The sequence below is a fragment of the Tiliqua scincoides genome, chromosome 1, assembly GCF_035046505.1.
Source record: "Tiliqua scincoides isolate rTilSci1 chromosome 1, rTilSci1.hap2, whole genome shotgun sequence".
NCBI lineage: Eukaryota > Metazoa > Chordata > Lepidosauria > Squamata > Scincidae > Tiliqua > Tiliqua scincoides.
The window spans coordinates 62,753,141-62,774,446 of NC_089821.1; the positions used below are offsets into that span (position 1 = coordinate 62,753,141).

General features: G+C 44.2%; 2 protein-coding genes across 2 annotated transcripts; one reads left to right on the forward strand and one right to left on the reverse strand.

The window, feature by feature from the left end:
• The first annotated feature begins 760 nt into the window (after window positions 1-760).
• Window positions 761-5,666, forward strand: BET1L (Bet1 golgi vesicular membrane trafficking protein like). Its single transcript, XM_066638867.1, has 4 exons — window positions 761-813; window positions 2,224-2,315; window positions 2,553-2,609; window positions 4,300-5,666. Exons 1-4 carry the CDS (start codon window positions 795-797, stop codon window positions 4,465-4,467), a joined length of 336 nt encoding a protein of 111 aa, XP_066494964.1. The 5' UTR covers window positions 761-794; the 3' UTR covers window positions 4,468-5,666.
• Window positions 5,667-7,640: 1,974 nt separating this feature from the next.
• Window positions 7,641-19,937, reverse strand: CIMAP1A (ciliary microtubule associated protein 1A). The gene is made up of 6 exons (XM_066640398.1): window positions 19,829-19,937; window positions 16,400-16,597; window positions 13,903-14,004; window positions 11,627-11,748; window positions 9,586-9,723; window positions 7,641-7,961 (listed from the first exon to the last, which is right to left on the reverse strand). The coding sequence occupies exons 1-6, from the start codon at window positions 19,935-19,937 to the stop codon at window positions 7,872-7,874; spliced, it is 759 nt and encodes a 252-aa protein (XP_066496495.1). The 3' UTR covers window positions 7,641-7,871.
• Window positions 19,938-21,306: the final 1,369 nt, after the last annotated feature.

Consider the following 21,306-nt stretch of genomic DNA (forward strand, 5'->3'; position numbering starts at 1 on the left):
GGAGCATGGTGCATTTGTTCTTTTGTGCCTCTCATGTAGCCTTTACAGGCTCCCTGTGGCCCAGGCACCTTTATTTGCCTTTAACACCTGCTCCCGTGGAGACCACCATTGGCCTGAAAACTCTGTGTGTCTCCCCATGCTCTCAATCTGCATCACTGTTTTATTTGGTGTATTCAACCACAGTAATAGGTTGCAGTGGAAAGGAGAGCAGAAGTGCCCCTTCTTCAGTGCAGGAAAGGACAGGGAGACAAGAGGTTTGGCTGCTTCCACCCAGCAGCTTTGCCCAGTGGGAGCTGGACCCAATCCCACGCACGTCCACTAAGAATTAAGGACTTTCGAGCCAATGGGGCTCACTCCTGGCAGCCTGTGTGCCCCTGCCCTGGAAGGCTGGCTTCGGCTGCGCATGGCGCGTCTCCAGCCTGTGTTGGGAAGGTCAGGAGCCGAGCCCTTTTCTGGCCACCTCGTCGCAAGAGATCCGGATCGGAGTGGCTGCTCCAGCCCTTCAACGGGCCGAGGCAATCCATGAGAATCCTGCCCCCTTAATGAGGGGGCAGCCCTGGAGGTCTTTCTGAGCCAGCCTCGTGGCGCAATAATCGCCGCCTGCTGCGCACCCAAAACCCGCTGCCAGCGCCGCGCAGCCCCCTCTGCGCCCCCGGGAGGCAGCCCGCCGCCCGCCTGCTCCTCTCTTCCGGGCCGAGGGGGGCACTGCGCTCCCCTTCGCAGCGCCGCCCGAGCAAACGGTTGGTGCGCCTCGCCTCCCTGGGCGGAGCGAGCCACGAAGGCAGGAAGCAGCCATGGCGGAGTGGGGCCGAGGTGGGTACGCGGCGGACCGAAGCCGCCGGGTGGCCCGCGGTGTGTGGGGAGACGGAGCTCCAAAGGGGGACTGAGTGCCTCTGCCTTTAACCACTGTAGAGAAGAGCAGGGATGCGCGGTGGGTGAGGAGGCAGGTGAGGAAGAGCCTCCCCACCGGAGTTGCCCTGTGAGGTGTCCACGCACCTCCGTGCGCGGGGCGTGGGTGCTTCAGCACCTCACACAGCAGGGCACTTCTCAAAGGACTCCAGTGGTGAGGCTCTGCCTCACCTGCCTCACTGCGTGTGGGTTGTGGGTGCTTCAGCACCTCACACAGCAGTGGTGCTTTTCAAAGGACTCTGCTGGGGAGGCTCTGGCCCATTTTAGGGAACACACAAGACAACAAGAGACTTGCATCCTGGTGCCACTCCCTTGCATCTGGCATTCTGAAGTAGCCTACTTCTAAAATACAGACCAACACACATTTTGCTTCCTTAAATGTTACACCAATTCCTGGGTATATTTGGGGTGCTGATTCAAAAAACGGCATCTGTTTTGCTCTATCACTAAAGAGCATAGCCTCTTTAGTGAATGGTTCAAGCAGCTTCTTCATGAGGAAGCCTACACCATGGCTTCATCATACATTATATCTCCAAAACTAGACGTGATAGGGCAAAATGGATACCATTTTTTGAATCGGCACCCCAAATTCATATCAAGCCACTGTAAAGTTTGGGGAAAACTTTTCTGACCCTCAATTTTGTAGGCCTGTGAAATCAGGAGGTTGCACATACCCATCATGGCTTGTAATTTGTGAAGTACTTTTCCTCCAGAAATCTGTCAAATCCCTTTTAATGGCATCCAGGCCAGACATTATCACCAGTCTGGCAAGAAGTTTCATAGAATAATTACATGTTGGGTAAAGAAATTTTTTTCTTTTCTGTTCTAACTCTCCCAACATCCAATTTTAGTAGATGTACCCTAAAAAGAAAATATTTTCAGTTTTTCACTTGCCTCCTGTGTCCCTGGCCAAGAGCACAATGACAGGAACTAGAAGTCTCTTCTGCAGAAGGCCTGGCTGGCCTTCCATAGTGGTTGGGAAGCAGGAAAGTTCCTAGAGCAGTCCTTGTGCTTGCAGGCTGGTGCAACATCAGTACCCTGGGAAAGTGGGAAGCTACTGTGCCCTTAGATGTGCTCTCTAAATTACTGTGGCTACAATCCTATCCACACTTTCCTGGCAGTAAGCCTCATTTATAATGGGACTTCTGAGTAGACATGCATAGGATTGGGCTCTGTGGATTGGGCTCCAGCAGCCTTGGAGCATACTGAAGGTCATCAGAATAACCTGCCCATTCTTATCTGGCTTTATTTATAACAGCTAGATGCAATCTTTGTAATACATCCATGTGGTGAGATGCTTTCTTTTTATTTCAGGCCAGAACCCAAGTGCTGTGGATGACATGTTAGATGAAGAAAACAAGCGCATGACAGAAAACCTAGCCACTAAAGTCACCAGGTTGAAATCGGTGCGTTGATCATTTCACCTGCATGCTTTGTTTCCATTGCTGGGATTTTTTTTACTCCTTGTTTTTTCCTTACTGTAGCTGGTCACAGCATTATTATTATTCTGTAAGGTGCATATAGCTTTGGGAGAGGTTGGAGGAGCAAATGATACTCTCATGTTTGTATTTGCAGGGTTTATTATTCCTGCCCAAAGAATAGTTTATTATCTGAAGATTTGTTTCTTACTGTGTCTTGAATAGCTTGCACTGGACATTGACAAAGACGTTGAAGATCAGAACAACTATCTGGATGGCATGGTAAGCAACTCCATGCAGAGTATGCATGCACTTCATTTATTTGCAAACATTTTGAGAAGGTCACAAAGACCTAGAACCCAAAGGGGCTATTTTAGTGTGCATGTGTCTTTATTTCTTCTTTTAATTTACATATGCATATAATAAGCTAGTTGAGTGCCTATCAGTTAACATGAAACTGGACTACCCAAAAATAATGGATTTCTGCATAACTCTGGAAACTTCCTAGATATACAGAAGTAGATATGTTTGTAATATTTTTCTAACCCCTGCTAACTGGGCAAAGAGGCATCTTTTAAAATGATATCCTCTTACATTTATATTTATATAACAGGGGGAGAGCAACTGTCTCTCTGCCCCAGCACATGATATCTGTTCCAGTGACTCGCTCGCTCGCTCGCTCGCTCGCTCGCTCTTTCTTTCTTTCTTTCTTTCTTTCTTTCTTTCTTTCTTTCTTTCTTTCTTTCTTTCTTTCTTTCTTTCTTTCTTTCTTTCTTTCTTTCTTTCTTTCTTTCTTTCTTTCTTTCTTTCTTTTAAGCCCTTTGAGGACAGGGAACCATTTGTTGATTTGGTTTACCAAACTTTGTGAACTATGCTTGTTGTAAAGCAGTATGTAAATATTTTTAATAATAAATTAGAAGAAAAACAGTCCCCTTCTCCCAAATAGCCATTTCCACTATCTTATTTTAGGATGGCTCCCTTTCATGTACAAACCGATTTCACTATTCCTGTACAGCAGTGTTTCTCAAACTGTGGTACGGGACCCACTAGATGGGTCACAAGCCAATTTCAAGTGGGTCCCCATTCGTATCAATATTTTATTTTTAATGTATTAGACGATGCTCCCATGGTATGTGACTACATTTGGGGAAATGTTACAGGCCTGTACTTTTAACAAGCTACTATGTGTATTCTTTTAACAGTGATAGTAAATGGGACGTACTGCTGGGTAAGTGTGGGTAGGATTGCAGCCTAGGACTATTAAAAATTTTCCTGCTTGATGATGTCACTTGCAGTCATGACCTCAGTTCTGGTGGGTCCTGGCAGATTCTCATTCTAAAAAGTGGGTCCTGGTGCTAAATGTGTGAGAAATGTACACTGCTGTACAGTAATATCTCCCATAATGCTGCTTTCATTAGTGTTGAATCATGACAGCATGATTGACATGTCTGGTGTGATTGACAGCTGTTCTACATATTGGGAGTAGTGAATTCTGGGAAGTGCAAGGGTAATTGGCATCAGTTTCCTACCTCATAGGGCTCCTAAAGTGCTGTTTGGCAAAAGCTTTCGACTTTCAAGAACAGATCCCATACATTATGATACATGATTCACACACATACACTCACAGTTGCATGTGATGTGTCCTGCATTGAATCCCAAGTTTCGATGTTCAAGTTGTTCAAGTTTTTGATTAGCCATGGAGCATACCAGGGCAGACAAGACATTTTCTCTCTTAGTGTGAGAATAAATAAAGTCAGAATTTGTTCACATAAAATGTGTGTAAGAATGTTAAATTTTGAGTTTACTGATGCAGCTGTTCTGGAATGTTCCTCTACAATGGAAACGTAAAATGAATAATTTGCTCCTATTGATTTTGAGTTTACAGTTTAGTTCCCTTTGCCATCTAATGTAAAGGAACTGTTTGAAAAAGCAGTGTGGTTCTAAATCTTTTTTTACCTTCTCTTTGCCTCAGGACTCTGATTTCATGAGTGTCACGGGTCTTCTTTCGGGAAGTGTGAAGCGTTTTTCCACTATGACCCGGTCAGGAAGAGACAATCGCAAACTGCTTTGTTACGTCTCAGCTGGACTGATTGCTATCTTCTTCGTCCTTTATTATTTGGTGACAAGAGCACGGACTTGAGACTGTCAAGATTTTGTACTTAAATGCTGAAGGAAAAAACTGATAGCTGGGAACAATAAGAGTTTTGAAAACTTTTGCAATGTGAATTTTGGGAAGGACTTCTCTCTGAACTCCAGTGTCATCTCTCTGGGTTGTTCTGAGCTAATCTTTATTTAAAAGTTGGTGGTTCTATCGCTCTCTTTGAAAGCTTAAATGTAGCATAATTCATCTCCCTGTTGAAATGAAATCTTCACACGTTACCTTTGTCTCTTTGCGGAGTGGATGAGGACACATGCTGTTGATGCCTCTTATGGTTTTGTGGGCTCAGCAAGAACATGCCAATACTCCTGTTGTAGCAGAGATGTTCCAGTGTCCAATTTAAAAGAAGGCGTTGCCTGGAGGATTGTGGTACTTGGACACATATATCTCCTGGGAGCCAGTCTAGTTCTGCAGTGGACCTTTTTTTTTTTTTGCAAAACTACGTAATGTTATTCCTGGAAACATTAGTGTTTTAAAGTACACTAGTAGTTCCCTATTGCAAGTTCCTCTTTTTTATATTTAGAAATGAGTTATGCTTAGAAAACTTGGAACTGGAGGGAGAGAGAAGGCTTGCACAAATGATGTCACTTTTGCTTTCTTCCTTCTAGTCAGTCTCCTGGCTGGATTATTTATATCTTTTGCAGTTATACCCAACCAGATAACAAGTTAGCTTTTTTATTTTGTAAAATATTCAAGGCTGTTTCCTTCTTCTAACTCCAACTTTCTGTAAGGTTTTTTTAGTGATTGATTCTCGATTCATTGCCTGTAATTAGCTGCTTAAATAATTATCGCATTCAACTCAACCATCTATCCAAAATAGAAGAACTTTCTCTTATTTTTTTTAATTGTTGCCTCTCCATTTTGTTTGTTGCTAGGATTTGACACCTAGAGTTGCAACAAGCTATTAATAAAATTAGTTCTAAGCTGCTACGTATATTTAACTTTAAAAAATCTTGCCTACTGGTCTAACATTCTGATTTTCCAGATATAATTTTATTTACTATTTCATACTGAACAATGTAAGGAGGAAGTTTCCAGTGACAATCTAATCTGAGATACATGATATGCTTTGATACACTACTCATCCTTTGCGTTTAGCAACCTGGTTTTGGCTTTGATAAACTTTCTGCCTTGGGTGAACCACTTTTATCAGTTATTTCATAACTCTTTACCATAACCATACTATCTTCAAATTTCTTTTTAACTTTAAAATAAAATCTAAAAAGATTTTGAACATATATTTGACAGTGTATTTTAAATTCTGCATTTCTATCTGTTCCAAGATTAAATTTGGAATTTAGTAGATCATTTCTTAGCAAACTCTAGTCTCTCTCTGAGGCTTGAAAAACAAATGTTCACACATCATGTACATGCACACAAAGTAATCAAGATAGCTCTTCTAGTAACAACCAGTTCTTTGCAAGATAAGAACTATGGTCCTCACTGCTACATGGTTGGTTGCTCATCTGTCCTTAGAACAAGTGGGCCAACTCATTGAGCTTATTCAGGATTTGTATATATGTTGTCCTCAGTAATAAGACCAGTTGCTGGTCTTTTAGGGCTTCCGAATACGGAATACTTCATATCAAAGCAAACCTGAGTTGCTGTTGACTTTCTCAGCTGTAGGGAGTGATAGCCAATTGTGGCTCTTAGCTTAGTGTTCCCTGTTTGATATGTGTGCTTGTAAACATGTTTATCATACCATATCTCAAGGGTCCACTCCAGATATGTACCTAAAAATGCAATGTGTTATAGTGCTAAGAACTCTGAAAAAGCTAAGCAGTCTTTAATTCTGGTGTGCAATTGAAAGATGCAGAATTAGTTAAGACACTGGATCACTGATTCTGTTCTGATGTTCGAAGAGCAGCAAATGCCATTTAGCTTTGAAACGAGCAATGCTGTAGAAGCCATTGTTTGTTCTCAGTCAAAGAGTAATGTGAGACTTGAACACATATACTCATACAAGGTTCAAAACATAGTTAAAAGCAGTTGGTGGAGTAGAGATTGGATCAGTGCAGTGACACTGGGGAAAGGGTTGTTTACTTACTGTACTCTTTATGAAGTACAGTAGTGGATAGAGTAACAGCACAATCCTATGCATGTCTTTTCAGAAGTGGTTTAGTGGGGCTTATTTTCTGATAAGTGCATAGAATTGCAGCTGAAGACTTTTATCTGAGAGAGTTGTAATCAAGTTCTGTCTCTGCTATGGACTCATTCTGTGGTTTTTGGAAAGGTAAGTTCAGCCTGAGGTGCCCATCTGTATAAAGGGAATAGCCAAGGCCTTCCTCAAAGGATGGTCACAAAAGATACTGTATTATTAAAACAAAAATAACTTTGCAAAAGAAACATGAAATGTGCCAAATAGTAGAACCCACAAAGGATGCTGAGGAAGAGTCCAGGGTGTGATTCTTCTTCATTAAGCACCTTTGTGATTTTTCAGGGAGAGGTGGCAGTTGTTGCCTATGCAGTGCTGATGGTTTTGGCTGCTGTGCTAATGCTAGGGAATCAGTACAGCTGATTGAGCTGGAAGGCACTAGTTGCGTTGAAACTTACTCCTAATTGGGGAAAACTAAAATGTTCCTTTCTCTTTCAATTGGTTCTTTAACTACAGCTTATACAGCATGTCCTCTGAAGGGATTCCGGAAGAGATTCCATTTGCACATTGGGAAGAAATTGTTAATAGGGTGGTTTGGCAGTGGGACAGATTGCCAGGGGAATTGATGGGTTCTCCCTTACTGGAGGCTTGACAGGCACTTGCTGGAGATGCTTCAGAAGGATTTCCTGCTTCAGGCAGGGGTTTGGATAAGATCCCTTCTAATTCTCTGCTTCTAAAGACAGGATTGAGACACTGTTTTTAGATGTCATAAGTTGCCTTAGTCCCTTGAATGGGACCAAAGTTGGGCTAGAAATATTTTGAATGAAAAAAGTAAAACACATTTCACAACTGAAGATGGCAAAAGGGATATACAAAATATTTTATGAGAGTTAATTGCAGGAATAAACACATTCAGGAGTCTGAGTAGCTTTTCGAACAAACATAACTCTAATCCCAACTTCTGAAGAACAGCACAGTGCCTGTATATGCTGGTGTCAGATTGTAGACCTGCAGCAGGTGTAGTCAACTGCCTCGACAGTGGAGCACGTTTGATGGCAGTTGGTCCTCAGCACAAGCGGTGGGGCTATAATACATGCCTTCATCAGAGAGTACCTTCAGTCTTTAATCACTTTCTGCATAGTTGAAATGGTCCTTCAGGGTTTGTATTTGTACAAGTACTTGAATGGGTGGTAGTTAATTTGGAAGTTATGCAAATAGGCTGCTTTAAACCATGGAGAAACATGATGTAGAAGTATCAGTAAAAAATCTGATTTCTGAGCAAGGGACAAATTCAGTAGACATCCACAATCAAGGGTGTTGTGTATTCAGAGTGTCTAAGTCCAAAAGTGACAACTGGAGCACAAGACTTGATCAATGATACCTAGAAGCAGGGGAGAAAATATGCAATGTGAAACGGACATGCTGGAGTAATTCTGGCCAGCTGCATTTCTGTTCACCTGGTCTGGATTGCAGTAGCTTTTGTTTGCTTGTTAAAAGGTTATGTGGTTTTCTTCCTTGGTGCTGCTGCTTGCACAGACAAGTCAGCACACCTTGGCCACTGTCAAGGACCCACTGATCCCTGGGACCATCTCTGTGCCCATAGTCTCTCCTGAGGTATGAAAAGGCACATATATAGGGGAGCTTGCTGAGGGGCCCCTGAAACCTAGAGCTGCTAAAAAGAAGTTGTATTGATTCTGAAACAGCTGTGTATGGCTTGCAGCCTTGCAACAGTAGATGGTTCTAGACAGCATGTTAAGTTGAATATGCTTTTGTGCCTCGCACTGGGTTGCTCAGAGCCAATGATGTGATGCTTAAAGGTATGGGCTACTTCAGGGCCATCCCATGACCAGTGTTCCTTCTAAGGTCATGTGGCCATGCAGCACCAATCCAAGCAACGGTGTGATGATGTCATCAACTAGCATTCCAGCAGCATAAGGTCCTTAACAGCAGTGCAAAAACCAGGCCACTGGTGCAGCCACAAACAGAAAAAGGTGCAGCACATGCAGCAGCAGTTCTGGGAGGCTCTGCAGGCACTGATTATTGGTAGGGAAGGGGAGGTTTGGGGGGGGTGTTCTGGGGTTGGGAGGGAGGAGGGCAGGGTTTGGGGGACTGGAGGTGGAGGATCTCAGCAGCAAATGCACATGCTAAATCCTATGCCCCATTTTTCAGCCTGCCCCACCCTATTTCTCTCTTTGCACTTATATCAACTATATAGTATAGTATGGGTCTGATGAGACCCATAGGCCATCTGGGGTCCTACTTAGAGGTAAGTAAAAAAAAATTATTACTTATCTCTGTCATATCTCCTGATCACCCCACTACCACTGGATGCAGTGCACAGTCCAATAGTGTGGCTGCATCAATACCAATGGTGGGGGATAGAATTGGGCAGCACAGGTGTTCATTTCTGGAAGACAATGTCTTCAAACCATGCTTGGAATTAATACTCATGGCAACCACTGTCATGCCAAATGAATGGACAAATATATATAAAAACCTACGAATGGTTATTTGTGTATATGGGACATGAGAGGTAGGTTCCAAGGGTAAGAGTGTTACCCTAGACTTCACGAAGATGAAGGGTGTTACTGCATCCTAATATCTCCTCACTTTTATTCATGCTATGGCAGGGGAAAATTTAACATTTATCTCTCCCCCCCTCCCACACCTTCCCGTTTTTTGCTGGGAAAACTCAGCCTGCATTGCCTGAAAAAAAAGAAACACAGTGATGTTGTTTCTACACATAAGAACAGCCCCACTGGATCAGGCCATAGGCCCATCTAATCCAGCTTCCTGTATCTCACAGCGGTCCACCAAATGCCCCAGGGAGCACACCAGATAACAAGAGACCTCATCCTGGTGCCCTCCCTTGCATCTGGCATTCTGACATAGCCCATTTCTAAAATCAGGAGGTTGTGCATTCGCATCATGTGGACACGGTAAAGCAAGCTGTTATAAACAGCTACTGAAAAGAAAGAAAAAACTAGGAGGAAACTGTTTCTCACCTTTCCTAATTCATAGTCTGCAGGTCCAGGTGTTGCTTTATCACCTATAACCTTACTTTTGATGCCAATAGAGTACTTTGGTGCTCTCTTTTTGTAGATCTCTGTCTCTGGCTTCTTATATGCAGCAGGACCTGGAGTCTGTAAGAGGGAAGCCATAGAATCTCCACTGATGAAAAGGAACATGAAACCTGAAACTACCAGTCTATGCTCATTTACATGAGAGTAAGTTCTGTGAAATTAGTGGGATTTACTTCTCGGTAAACATGCTTAGGACTGCACTGTTTATCTCTCATTTCCCAGAGAAAAGGAACAGCTCATTGTGATGTACTAAAACGCATTAAAAATAGTTTCCTTCACTGGAATTATCTTGTTTTCCTCATTCTGCTCTAGCACCTCCTCCTTGCTTTACTCCTCCTCCATGTCCTGTGAACAGGATCCTTTTGTCTTATCTCTGTAGACTTTGAATGCTTTTTCCTGTATTTCACTCAGGGCACAATTCAGAGAAGCACTTCAACTGGCACAAGTCCCTTGCACCAGCCCAAGGTGTCACAAATTTGGCATAAAGCATGTTTGTGACTACTCGGGAGTTGGTTCAGCTAGCACATGGATGTACACTGGCTCCTAGAGGCTGAATCAGGTCCTAGACCTGGTTGGTTTGTGCCATCCTAGGGAGGCCGGTTTGGGGGGTTGGAGAGGGTGGCAGGAGGGCAGAATGGGGGAGTTTTGAGGCAGGAGGACCAGTGGGCAGACCAGGCCTGGGAGGGGGGGGACTGGCCTCAGCAACTTAGGCTGGATCCTAACCCCCCTCTTAGCCAGCTTGGTGATATACCGGGCTGCTCAGATTTGTATCAGAGATTTTGCTGGTGCAGATCCAAGTAGCCCCATAGGGGTGGCTGGTGCATGACATGGGGTAAGGGAATAAATACCCCCTTATTCTGAGTTGCACCACAGCCACCTCCTCACTTGCATTGGATACAGTGCAGTACAGTTGGCCTGCCTGTCCCAGCACAGGTTAGGATTGGGCTGTTATACATTAGTACATTGATAACACTTCTTGCAGACAAGCTAGGCTTCCCTCCAAGATCTGTTAGTTACTTTTGTGGATAGACATGTGGATATAATTATTAAATGGTATTTGCTATCACCTACCTGAAAAATTGATTGAATTATAAAATTTCCTCAGATTACCACTTGAAAGAGACATTTCAATTTTTTTGGCATACTGTTTAAAGTTTGTGCTTTTCATAGTGTCTTAACATTTAAGATGTTAAAACATCTCAGTAAAGCTTCCTTTAAAAAAACCCAACTGAATGATTGCTGTAGATTTGTTTGAAGGCAAAGCTGTCAGTGATAATTTGTATTGAAAAAAATAGATTTTGTAACACAGTTTGTCATAATAGGATAAATCTTTTCTTGCATCCTCATGTGGTTAGTGTTTTGCCAGATTGAGAGCTCAATCCTATCCAACATTTCAGCACTATTGCAGCCACAATGCAACCTGGAGGTAAGGGAACAAATGTTCCCTGAAATTGAGGAGGCCTCCTTGATTACCTTCCCACCAAAGGATGCAGCACATGCCCCATTGACATGGCTGCACCAGCCCCAGAAAATGGGATAGGATTGGGCCCTGAAGTCCTAATGCAGGTATAGGGCAGGTTTCACATGTATGTACTTAACTTCACACAATTTGATGACTGAACATTTGATGACTTGCAAACTGAATGTGGGGACTGACTCAAAGGAAAAAAATCTGAGATGCTGTGCCCAGCATCTCATACCACTGGGTGGCACTCTTCCTACAGACTGTGCTTGTCACTGCACAACTGTAGTGGCTGAAGGTCAGGCTTAAGAGCACCATGTTCAGAGCAAAAAGTGAAATGCAATATACTAGTTGAAGACAGCACTATCAAATACTGTAGTGATATGCCCTAGAGATTAAAATATTAAATAAGATTTAAAACAAGTTACACTGCTGAGAACAAGAAACCTCTCCTACTGATAGCCAACCAAGACGCTACACGAAGAATGAGAAACAGCTTACCTTATGAAGGTCTTCATCAAAACACCCAAGTTTACTCTTCCATGCCATGGAGTAACAAGGGCTGGCTGATGTGGCGACTGTGTGGGGTCCAAGCACCTCAGGGATTGCATAAAGATTTGGAGCTGAAAGCAGAAATTGTGGTCAGTGTGAAGTGTGCCAGAGGCTTGCATCAGAGGAAACAAGAAGGTCCATCTAGTCCAGCTTCCTGTATCTCACAGTGGCCCACCAGATGCCTCAGGGAGTACACAAGACAGCAAGAGATCTGCATCCTGGTGCCCTCTCTTGCACCTGGCATTCTGAGGTAGCCTACTTCCAAACTCAGGAAGTTGCACATACCCATCATTGCTTGTAACCTGTGGTGGACTTTTCCTCCCCTTTTAAAGGCATCTAGGCCACATGCCATCACCACATCCTGTGGCAAGGAATTCCACAGACTGGGTAAAAAAGTATTTTGTCTGACCTAACTCTCCCAACACTCAATTTTAATGAATATCCCCTGGTTCTAGTGTTGTGTGAGAAGGAAAAGAGTATCCCTCTATCCACTCTATCCATCCTCTGCATAGTTTTGTACATCTCAGTTATGGCCCCCCAGGTTACTTTTTCTAGACTGAAGAGCCCCCAAACACTGTAGCCTTTGCTTGTAAGGCAGGTGCCCCAGCCCAGTAAGCATTCTGGTCATTCTGTTCTGCACCTTTTTCATTTCCACTATATCCTTTTTGAGATGTGACTATCAGAACTGAATGCAATACTCCAGGTGTGGCCTCACCATTGATTTGTACAATGGCATTATAATATTAGCCGTTTTATTCTCAGTACCTTTTCTAAATAGGCAATGGCTAGGATCTAACAAGTTTAAGAGTACTCAATGATTTTGTTACCCTCCCCCCAAGTGGGATTTTTTGACAATTTTCTTTTGAACTACAAACTACCGCAGTATATCACAAATAGGTTTTGTCTCTGTTTCAAAAGTGGCATGTTAACTTCTACATATAAGTTATATGTGTCCTATAACTGTGTCTTCTCTCTCTCTCTCTCTCTCTCTCTCTCTCTCTCTCTCTTTACATGCGGATGACAAGTGCTAGGCATCTACAAGCATTGCCACTGTAGGATAAGACCTTCCATCCTATATGTACGAAGTCTAAGGTTTAATCTCTTACTTACTTACTTTTAAATAGTGTTGGGAAAACCCAGCAGGGCTTGACTTGAGTCAAGTCACCACCCCCTGCAACTTGATTCGAAAAAGAGTCCTAATGAGATAGAGTTGCCCTTTAGTGCAGCGATTTTCAACCTTTTTCATCTCATGGCATACTGACAAGGCACTAAAATTGTCAAGGCATACATCAGGTTTTTGACAATTGACAAGGCACACCATGCTGCCAGTGGGGGGCTCATATCCCCATTGGTTTTACTAATAAATGACCTTCCCCCAGATTCCTGAAGCACACCTGTGGACAACTCATGGCACAGTGGTTGAAAATGACTGCTATAGTGATGCTAATGAACTTGAGTCGAGTTCCCCCCCATTTAAAAAACCTGCCATGGAAAAAATGGGGCTGCTGCTGAGGGATGCGTGTGTGTCAGAGCTCTCTTTGAACACACCCCTGCTGTCCCCACCCATCTGTAAACAGGGGTGGGAGGGAGGGAGGGAGAGCTGGGACAGAAGTGGTGAGAGGGAGGAGGAGGGTCACAAGAAGCAGCTGGGAGGCCAGGCAACTGGATCCTTGCAGCTGTACTCAGAAGTAGTCCCAATTGAGCAGATCATTCAATGAGAATTCCTCCTCCAAGGAACAATAGAGCCAAGAGAAGCCATAAGGTTGGAAAGCAGTACTGGGCAAAAGAGTTTTCTCTTGCCTCCCTGGGCTTTTGCAGCCAATTGTAAGGCAACAGCTCCCTTGGGCTCCTCCTCCTGCTCTCTCTCAGCCAAGAAAAATATCTGAATGCCCACCCTTTGTCCAATGATTATTGGTTCTTTCCTTCCTAGCAGATGTGGGGGGAAAAGAGCTCACTCTCACCTCCACCCCTCCTGCCCAATTCATGAACCCTTTCCTGCCTCCCAGCTAAATCTCCCTGCTGCTCGCTGTCAGAATGCTTGCCCCCCCAAGGTTTTCCATGCTGTGAAAACATAAACAGCATCCCCAGGCACAGTCAGCATGCGTGGGGATGAGTGCCAAGTCAGAGGGCCCTGACTCAAATCTTTTTCAGAGTCTTCCATACAGTATGTTGGGTTCTTTGGTATCCTATGATGGAAGAATAAATAAAGAAGGGATACATTTTACCTGGAGTGGTATCTACTTTGGCCCCTGTAGTCCTGAATGACATAGAATGCATAGGAGATCGCTTATATACCACTTTGTTCGATTTCTCTGGTGAGTAAGAGGCTAAGTAAAAGGAAAATCAATGGTCATAATCAGATTAAAGGTTGCACCTTATTGCATTTATTGAAAAGCCTTTTATTCTGACTTTCTACTGGAAAAGAAGGCAACTCACATACAATATTAAAATAGCAAAAATACGTCAGATACAACAAAATAGCATCAAAAATCCACAAAGAGTATTTGAAATATAGAACGACCAGAGGGGTCTTAGCCCCCTTACCTATTGTGATGTCCTCCTCAGCTACTATTTTTGAAGGCTATGGAGAGGGGAATGATTTGGCTAAAACTGCGGTTGTAATGCAAGCATTCATGACAAAAGCAACAAAGAAATAAAAATAAAAATAAAATACACACACACAAACCCATACATTACCATTAAGAAACTTTAAGGCTGCAATCCTGTAGACACATACCTGAAAGTAAGTCTCATTGAACTCAATTAGGGCTTACTTCTGAGTGGAAATGCGTAGGATTATGCTGTTACAGCCCTATCATAACTAGGGCAACACAGCCCTTCACGATAGTAGAACACAGTTCTGCCATCGTATACAATTACACAACAGTGCTGTGTGTGATGCTGGTGGCTGCTTTGGGACTGCCCTAAAAATGCTCAGAGGTCTGCTGCCACAACTGGCTACCACTGGCAGTGAAGGTAAGCCAGTGGTAGTGTCCAGGGAAGAACAGGATGGAGAAGGGGAAGAACAGGGAGGGGGGCTGGCAGGAGGCAGAATGGGGGAAAGGAGGGGGTAGGTTCTGATGCCACCAGTGTGCACCAGGATCAACACTGTTCCCTCCCCCTCCTCTACTCTTTTTGGACTTGCACCAGCAAAATAACTATTATAGATCCAAGGAGACCTATTTGGGCAATGGAGGCTTACCCCTGGGTATGAGAACAAATGTGAGGGACTGCCAGTCAAGAGGCACAGCTGCATCAGTGGGGAAGGATAGATAGGATTGTGCTGTTAGATGACTAATCAAAATCCAGCTGAAATAAGATATGTAACATGTAGCAAATGGCATTTTTAGGGTTAACTTGCAGTTCTCTCATAGCATTTTTCAGCACAAAAACTGTACAGAGGTAAAAAGTTAAATATTTCTACCTCTGTACTATGGTTATGGCTTCCATATGGCTCCCACTCATGGGTAAAATTAGTCTGCAACCACATGCAGACATGTTTAATATCACACATAGTTGTCCCTTACTCAGGACTTTGATAGCCCTGGGTAGAAAAGAGAGATGGGTCTGTGTCCGGACCACAGGCAGAGGCCTACAAAGGAGGGCCTGAGAAACAGCAAGTCAGAGCCACAGCACCACGGACTGCTCTAGAAGGGCACTTCAAAACACAGTTGCTTAACAAAACTCTCTTGTTCACTAAACAAGAGACAAGAGATGGACAGCCCAATCCTGAGCTGCCTGGAGCACAGGGCTGTCACAGTGCCAAAATGGCTGCCGCACCATCCAACGCGCCCCAGGCAGCTGCCGCCATCTCCTCGGGAGAAAGGGACTTTTGTCCCCTTCCTCTGAGTAAGGGAAGTAGCCCTGCAATGGGGCTGCTTGATTCTGCAGCAGCTCTTGAGCCAGCACAGAATCATAGAGTCCCTTGTCGAGCCATGTGGCCCTGTTCCCTCCCCCACCACACTCCTCCCCCCACATCTCCCTGCCCCGAAATGCCTCCTCCCCACTTCTCCCCATGCCCCCACTCACCAATCCTCCACCTGGCAGTCTGGGCGACCACCAGGCAGTGGAACACACGCCCAGCCCCGAAGTGCTAGCTCCGGCGCTGGGCCCGTGCTAAGGGCTTGCAAACGTGCCTTATGGCACATTTGTGACAGTGATCACCAGCGGTGAGCCGGTGTGCAGTGTTCAGGATTGGGCCCTAAACAATCTTGTGGTGTGAATCTAAGTAGTACAGATTTGGTTCTGTTTGAGCAATTTGTGTGGATTTCTTAACTGGACAAAATGTCTTCCATTCATACAGCAGTGGGGAATGTTTCCAAAATCCTGCTTCAAAGTGTATTAATTTATTTTTTAAAAAATTGTACTTTACCCGTCAGTACTACTCTTCCCAAGACAGCTAACAAATCATCAACAACAACCACAGCAATCCAATGTAAACATAGTAAGCTCAAGAAAACAAATAGTAAAGCCATAACACTGCAACAGGCAAGCCAAGCCAATTCAATGAGAGTTTTAGATGATTCCACTGCCACCAAAAAGATATGGGAATAGGGGGCCCTGTGAGCCTCACTGGGGAGAGCATTGTAGAGGCAAGGTGCTGCCACTGAAAAGCCCCTCTCCCTAATAGCCCCCTCACTAGGCTTAGGGACAGGGGCACCCAGAGAAGGATCTCTGAAGGTGACAGGTAATATACATGTCAGATGGAAGAAGATGACTCACCAGGACCTGGTGTGATCTCCACTCTCACTCTGGGGCGTCCAGCCATTGTGTAAGCTGGAGCAGACTTCCTTCCTCTGTGACTCAGAGAGCTCAACACCTCGTAAGGACCTGGAATGCAGTCTTTGTTGGGTGGCGGTCTGGAGCCATGCATAGTGTAGGCAGGGGCTTTCCTTTTGGTTGGGATGTGGGAGACATAACCTGCAAAGAACATTTGTGCCAATGTTTGAGAGAGAAGATATAGGTTCATGCATGAACAGGATCAGAACACTGACTCATCCATCCCAAGCTCTTGCAATTCTGGTGGCAGCAGTTCTTGAAGCTCTTTCCCAGCCTCACTTCCTCAGATTCGTTCATCAGAGCCATGATGAGGGACTGAAGTTGAGACTTTGGACATGCAAAGCAGCACATGCTCTGCCACTGAATTGGGAATGTCTGCTTTGGATCATGTTGCTGCTCTTATGAGTTCTTCATAAAGAAGTGTTGATCAGCCCCTGAATCTCTGAAGACCAAGAGCTGATTTCTGCAGGTGCAGGATCTTGTTTTTGAATGCTGACAGAATCCATGCATGTAGTAAGCTAGCACTTCAAGCTGAGGGTTGGGTTAAATCTTTCTGCTTGATGCACTAGTTTGTTGCATGCAGGGAGTTGTTCTTTTTTCACATGGAGTTAATGTATGTTTTAAAAAGTCTACTAGCTCCTTCTGCACAATGTATACAGATTGGCTCCAGTTCTCAGAAGCAGAAATAGCTCTAGACATGTGATGAGGACAGAGTGCACTAGAGCTGGCAAAGCAACCATCTGGTTGCCCTGCTTTATAGCCAGAGGAGATTTTCTGCACAGGATTGATTAACTGTTTCCACACTCTTCAGCAGAGTTGAAAATTAGCCTGGCTCTATGATAGAACAATCATGGTACTGCTTTGCCACATGCCCAGCTGCAGCATACATCAAATATCAGCCAGGGCTGATATTCAGATGAGGGAACAAGCACTGAGATTTCCAATTTATGTAATTGCCATGGCAGGAGGTATGCATGAAGGGTGGTAAATCTTCTGACAACAGAGGTGTCTGGAATATCTATGCTGAATGTTCTCCATTTCCTTTTTCACATGAAAAGCCGTGTTTTCAAGGAGAAATATTTCCAATGTTCACTTGTGTCTTAAGTATCAGGCAGAGCAATCCTTACCTGTACATAAGCCAGCGCAGGCCCCCTGCACCAGCCTTCAAGTGTCACGAACATGCCATAAAGCATGTTCATGCCACTTTGGGAGGGAGGCCGGTGCAGAAGCCCATGTCAGCTCCTGATCCAGACCTTGTACCATTCCCATCCATCATTAGTAATATACTGGCATCCAGTGACAGATTACCCTGGACAATGCACAATTTGCCTCTGAAATGAAAATAGCTAATTTCAAATACTAATGCTGATGTGCTGAACACAAAAATGACAATGAAATCTGTTGATTGGTTCTAGTTTAGGAGAAACTAAATGCACTGCATATATAGGTGGTGGGAAAGACATAGGGCCCAATCCTATCCAAGTTTCCAGCATCGGTGCAACCTCAATGCCACCCCAAGATAAGGAAAAAATGTTTCCATATCTTGGGGAGGTTTCTGTGGCTACCTCCCCACCACAGGATGCAGCACACATCTCATTGGCACGACTGCACCGGTACTGGAAAATTGGATAGGATTGGACCCATAGACATTTACCAGTACATGTCTATGGAACTGTCTATGGCAGATCTCTCACAAACCAATTTTGTTGCCAATTTGGCATTTTCATTTTTCATATTCATGTTCAGGACCTCAAAATCTATAAGAAATTACTAATTTAATCTTGGGGGCATGACCTTTATAAAAATTTGTTGTCCAGTGTTATGTTACTACTTTTGAGAAATGCTGTCAGTACAATCCAAAGTGAAACTTTCCTCAGTAACAGCACAATCCTGTCTTGCGCTGGAACAGGCAGACCAAGAGGCTTGCGCTGTATCCAGCACAGGATAGGGCGCCAAAGTGGCTCAGCCAGAGGTAAGAGGAAACTTTTCCCCTTACCCCCGTGTAAGCCACTGCTGCCCCTATGGGTCCCCTCAGACTTGTGCCACCTCCTGAGGTCACACAGGTCTGAGGAGAGTGAAGTGGCTTCCAGCCACTCTGTGCTGCTTGGGAACGGGGATTGGGATCTGGTATTACAGCCAGATCTCAGCCCCTCCTCCCGCTCCCCACCCGCCTCCCCCTAGTTCCGCCCTCCGCTTACCCTTCCCCTGCCCCAGAATACCTCCCCCTGCCTCCTCCCCGCCCACCCCAGAGCCTTGCATCAGCTGAGCTCGGTCAATGCAAGGCTCACTCCATAAGCTGCCATGGAGGCTGGATGCAGTCTCCACACTCCAGTGCACCTCCTTGCACTTGTGTGGCTTGCTCCTGAGGAGATGCAAACATGCTTTATGGCTTAGGGTGCAATCCTAACCTCGTTTTAGGCTGGCGCAAGTCCCTGAGTCCAACTGAAATGAATGGGAACTGCACAAGAGCTTTTACAATGATCCCATTCATCTCAGTGGGAGCTATGCAGGAAACCACATTGGCTTACTCCCAAAGCTGAGATTTTACAACATGAGGGTTTGCATAAAATAAATTCATTTGACCCTTGAATAGTTTAAAGTCATGTTTGAACAGACATGGAAAAGGGCATAACTCAATAGTATATCTGTGGTTCCCAAACATTTTGACTGGGCCATTGGCTGTGGCACCCTATTAGGGCTATAATATTATACAGGTCCAACCTTGTTATACATGGATTTTTTATACACGGATTTGACTCAACATGAATGGCCACTGCAAATGAGAAGGAGTGTGCTGCTCTTTCTCATGGGGAAAAAATCCATCCCTTTAAAACCACAGTTTAAAAAAATTGCTTTTCATACTGTTGTAGAGGGACAGTCATGCAATCATTCCAATCTTCACCTGAGCCAGGCAAAGGCAGGGGATCCTATGCATTTCTGACTGCCTCTCTACAACAGTAAGAAAAGCTGTTTTAAACCACAATTGTAAAAGGACGCACTTTTCAATTTTTTTAAACAGCTTTTATTTAACACATTTTAAGGTGTCAGCAGGGAGTTCCAGAATCAAACTCCTGAGAATGTTGAGGCTCAACCTTATTCCATTAGGAGCAATGGAGGGGCAAGAAACCTGGAAGTGGGTCATTAAATCTATTTTTCCACTGTTTTTTTAATCCACAGATTTTTTTATCCACGAGGGGTTCCAGAATGGAACCCTAGTGGATAACAAGGGATGATCTGTACATTGTATAGCGTGGCAAGTTTTTCACATGGATTCTGTAGCTCCCCTGGTTGGTTTCCACTGCTCCCTTGGGAGCCACAACTCACAGCTTGGGAAACACTGCTGTACATTCTTGTTTGTTTGTTTGTTTATACCTGTTGCTCCTTGTACGTAGTACTTGGGTCCAGGACTGGTAAACTGGGCCATGACTGGGCCCCTCGGACGATGAGGCCTCCATGTTCCCACCCAAGCACCATTACTCATGATGGGAGCCTATTGCAAAACCTAGGAAATGAAGAATGCAGAGAGAATTCTTTAAAGGGCAAGGCTGGATATGTCCTCTTAAATCTTCCAGTAAAAAACTAAGAATTTTGCTTCAGATCTCCATTATGAATCCCATAGTGCTGGCTAGATCTGTGTCTAGCTAAACAAGAATGTGAAATGGTGCTCTCTAACTGCTGCTGGTATGAAAAACATGAACAATGAGAGAATTAGGCATTTATATACTGAATGCAATATTCTTTTTTTAAACCTTTGTTATGTCATGTTAAAGCAAGGCTTTAGAAGACCCCTAACATGCTTATCATTATTTATATGTTGCCATTATGGTACATGGTGCTTTGTAACAGATGAGAGGACAGGTCCCTGCCCCAAGGGGCTCACAATCTAGAAACAGGCACAAGGGAGACAACAGAGGAAGGGGAAGAGAGTGATGGTTGGGTAAATGGGGGGGGGGTAATATGTGATTATTGCATGTACACTCATTTATCTTTGCAAGGACTGAGCATCACAGAAGAAGGTCCTTGCAAAATGGTGCCAAAGGAAAAAAAATAGACTGCTACACACTTTCCTAGGAGTAAGCGCCATTAAACACATTAAACACAGAACACAGGATGGCACCTGGGGATTGGACAGATTAATGAAGGGACAGATTAATGGAGAAAAAGTCCATCACAGGTTACACAGGTTACAAGCCATTATGACTAGATGCAGTGCTTTAGTCGTAGCCTAACTCTGAATGCCTAATGCAAGGGAGTGGCTATTGGATACTGATATCTTGTTGACTGGAGTGCTCCCTGAGGCATCTGATGGGCCACTGTGTAATACAGGAAGCTGGACTAGCTGGACTAGAATCCAGCTCTTGGCTGGATTCAACAGGTCTCTTCTTATTCTTATGACTAATTACATCCCAACCGAACAGAGTGCAATTTTTTAAAGGTACAGAGTTTAGTACTGTAGATACCTGTGAAAAAGTATCCACCAATGTTTTCTGCAACTGAATCTTAAAATGTGACAATCACAGATCATGTTTTGTATCTCTTTTAATGTTACTGCTTCCCCCAAAGGATCCTACAAACTGTAGTTTGGCAGGGTACTGAAATTATTTTTGAGATCCCTCACCCTCCCACAGAACAAATTTCCAATGGGATGAAAGAATGCTGATAAAACAGCCTCATACATCTATCTCAGTGAATCAGTTCTGATGACCATCTAGGTGCCAGTTCCCATGGCCATTCCTGGGAAATGTATATGGATACATTCCATTTACAAGTGCCATGGAATCCATTTACAAGTGACAATGAATGTAGGCAATGCTACTGACACCAGCAGCAGTACCTGTTCACCAGCAACC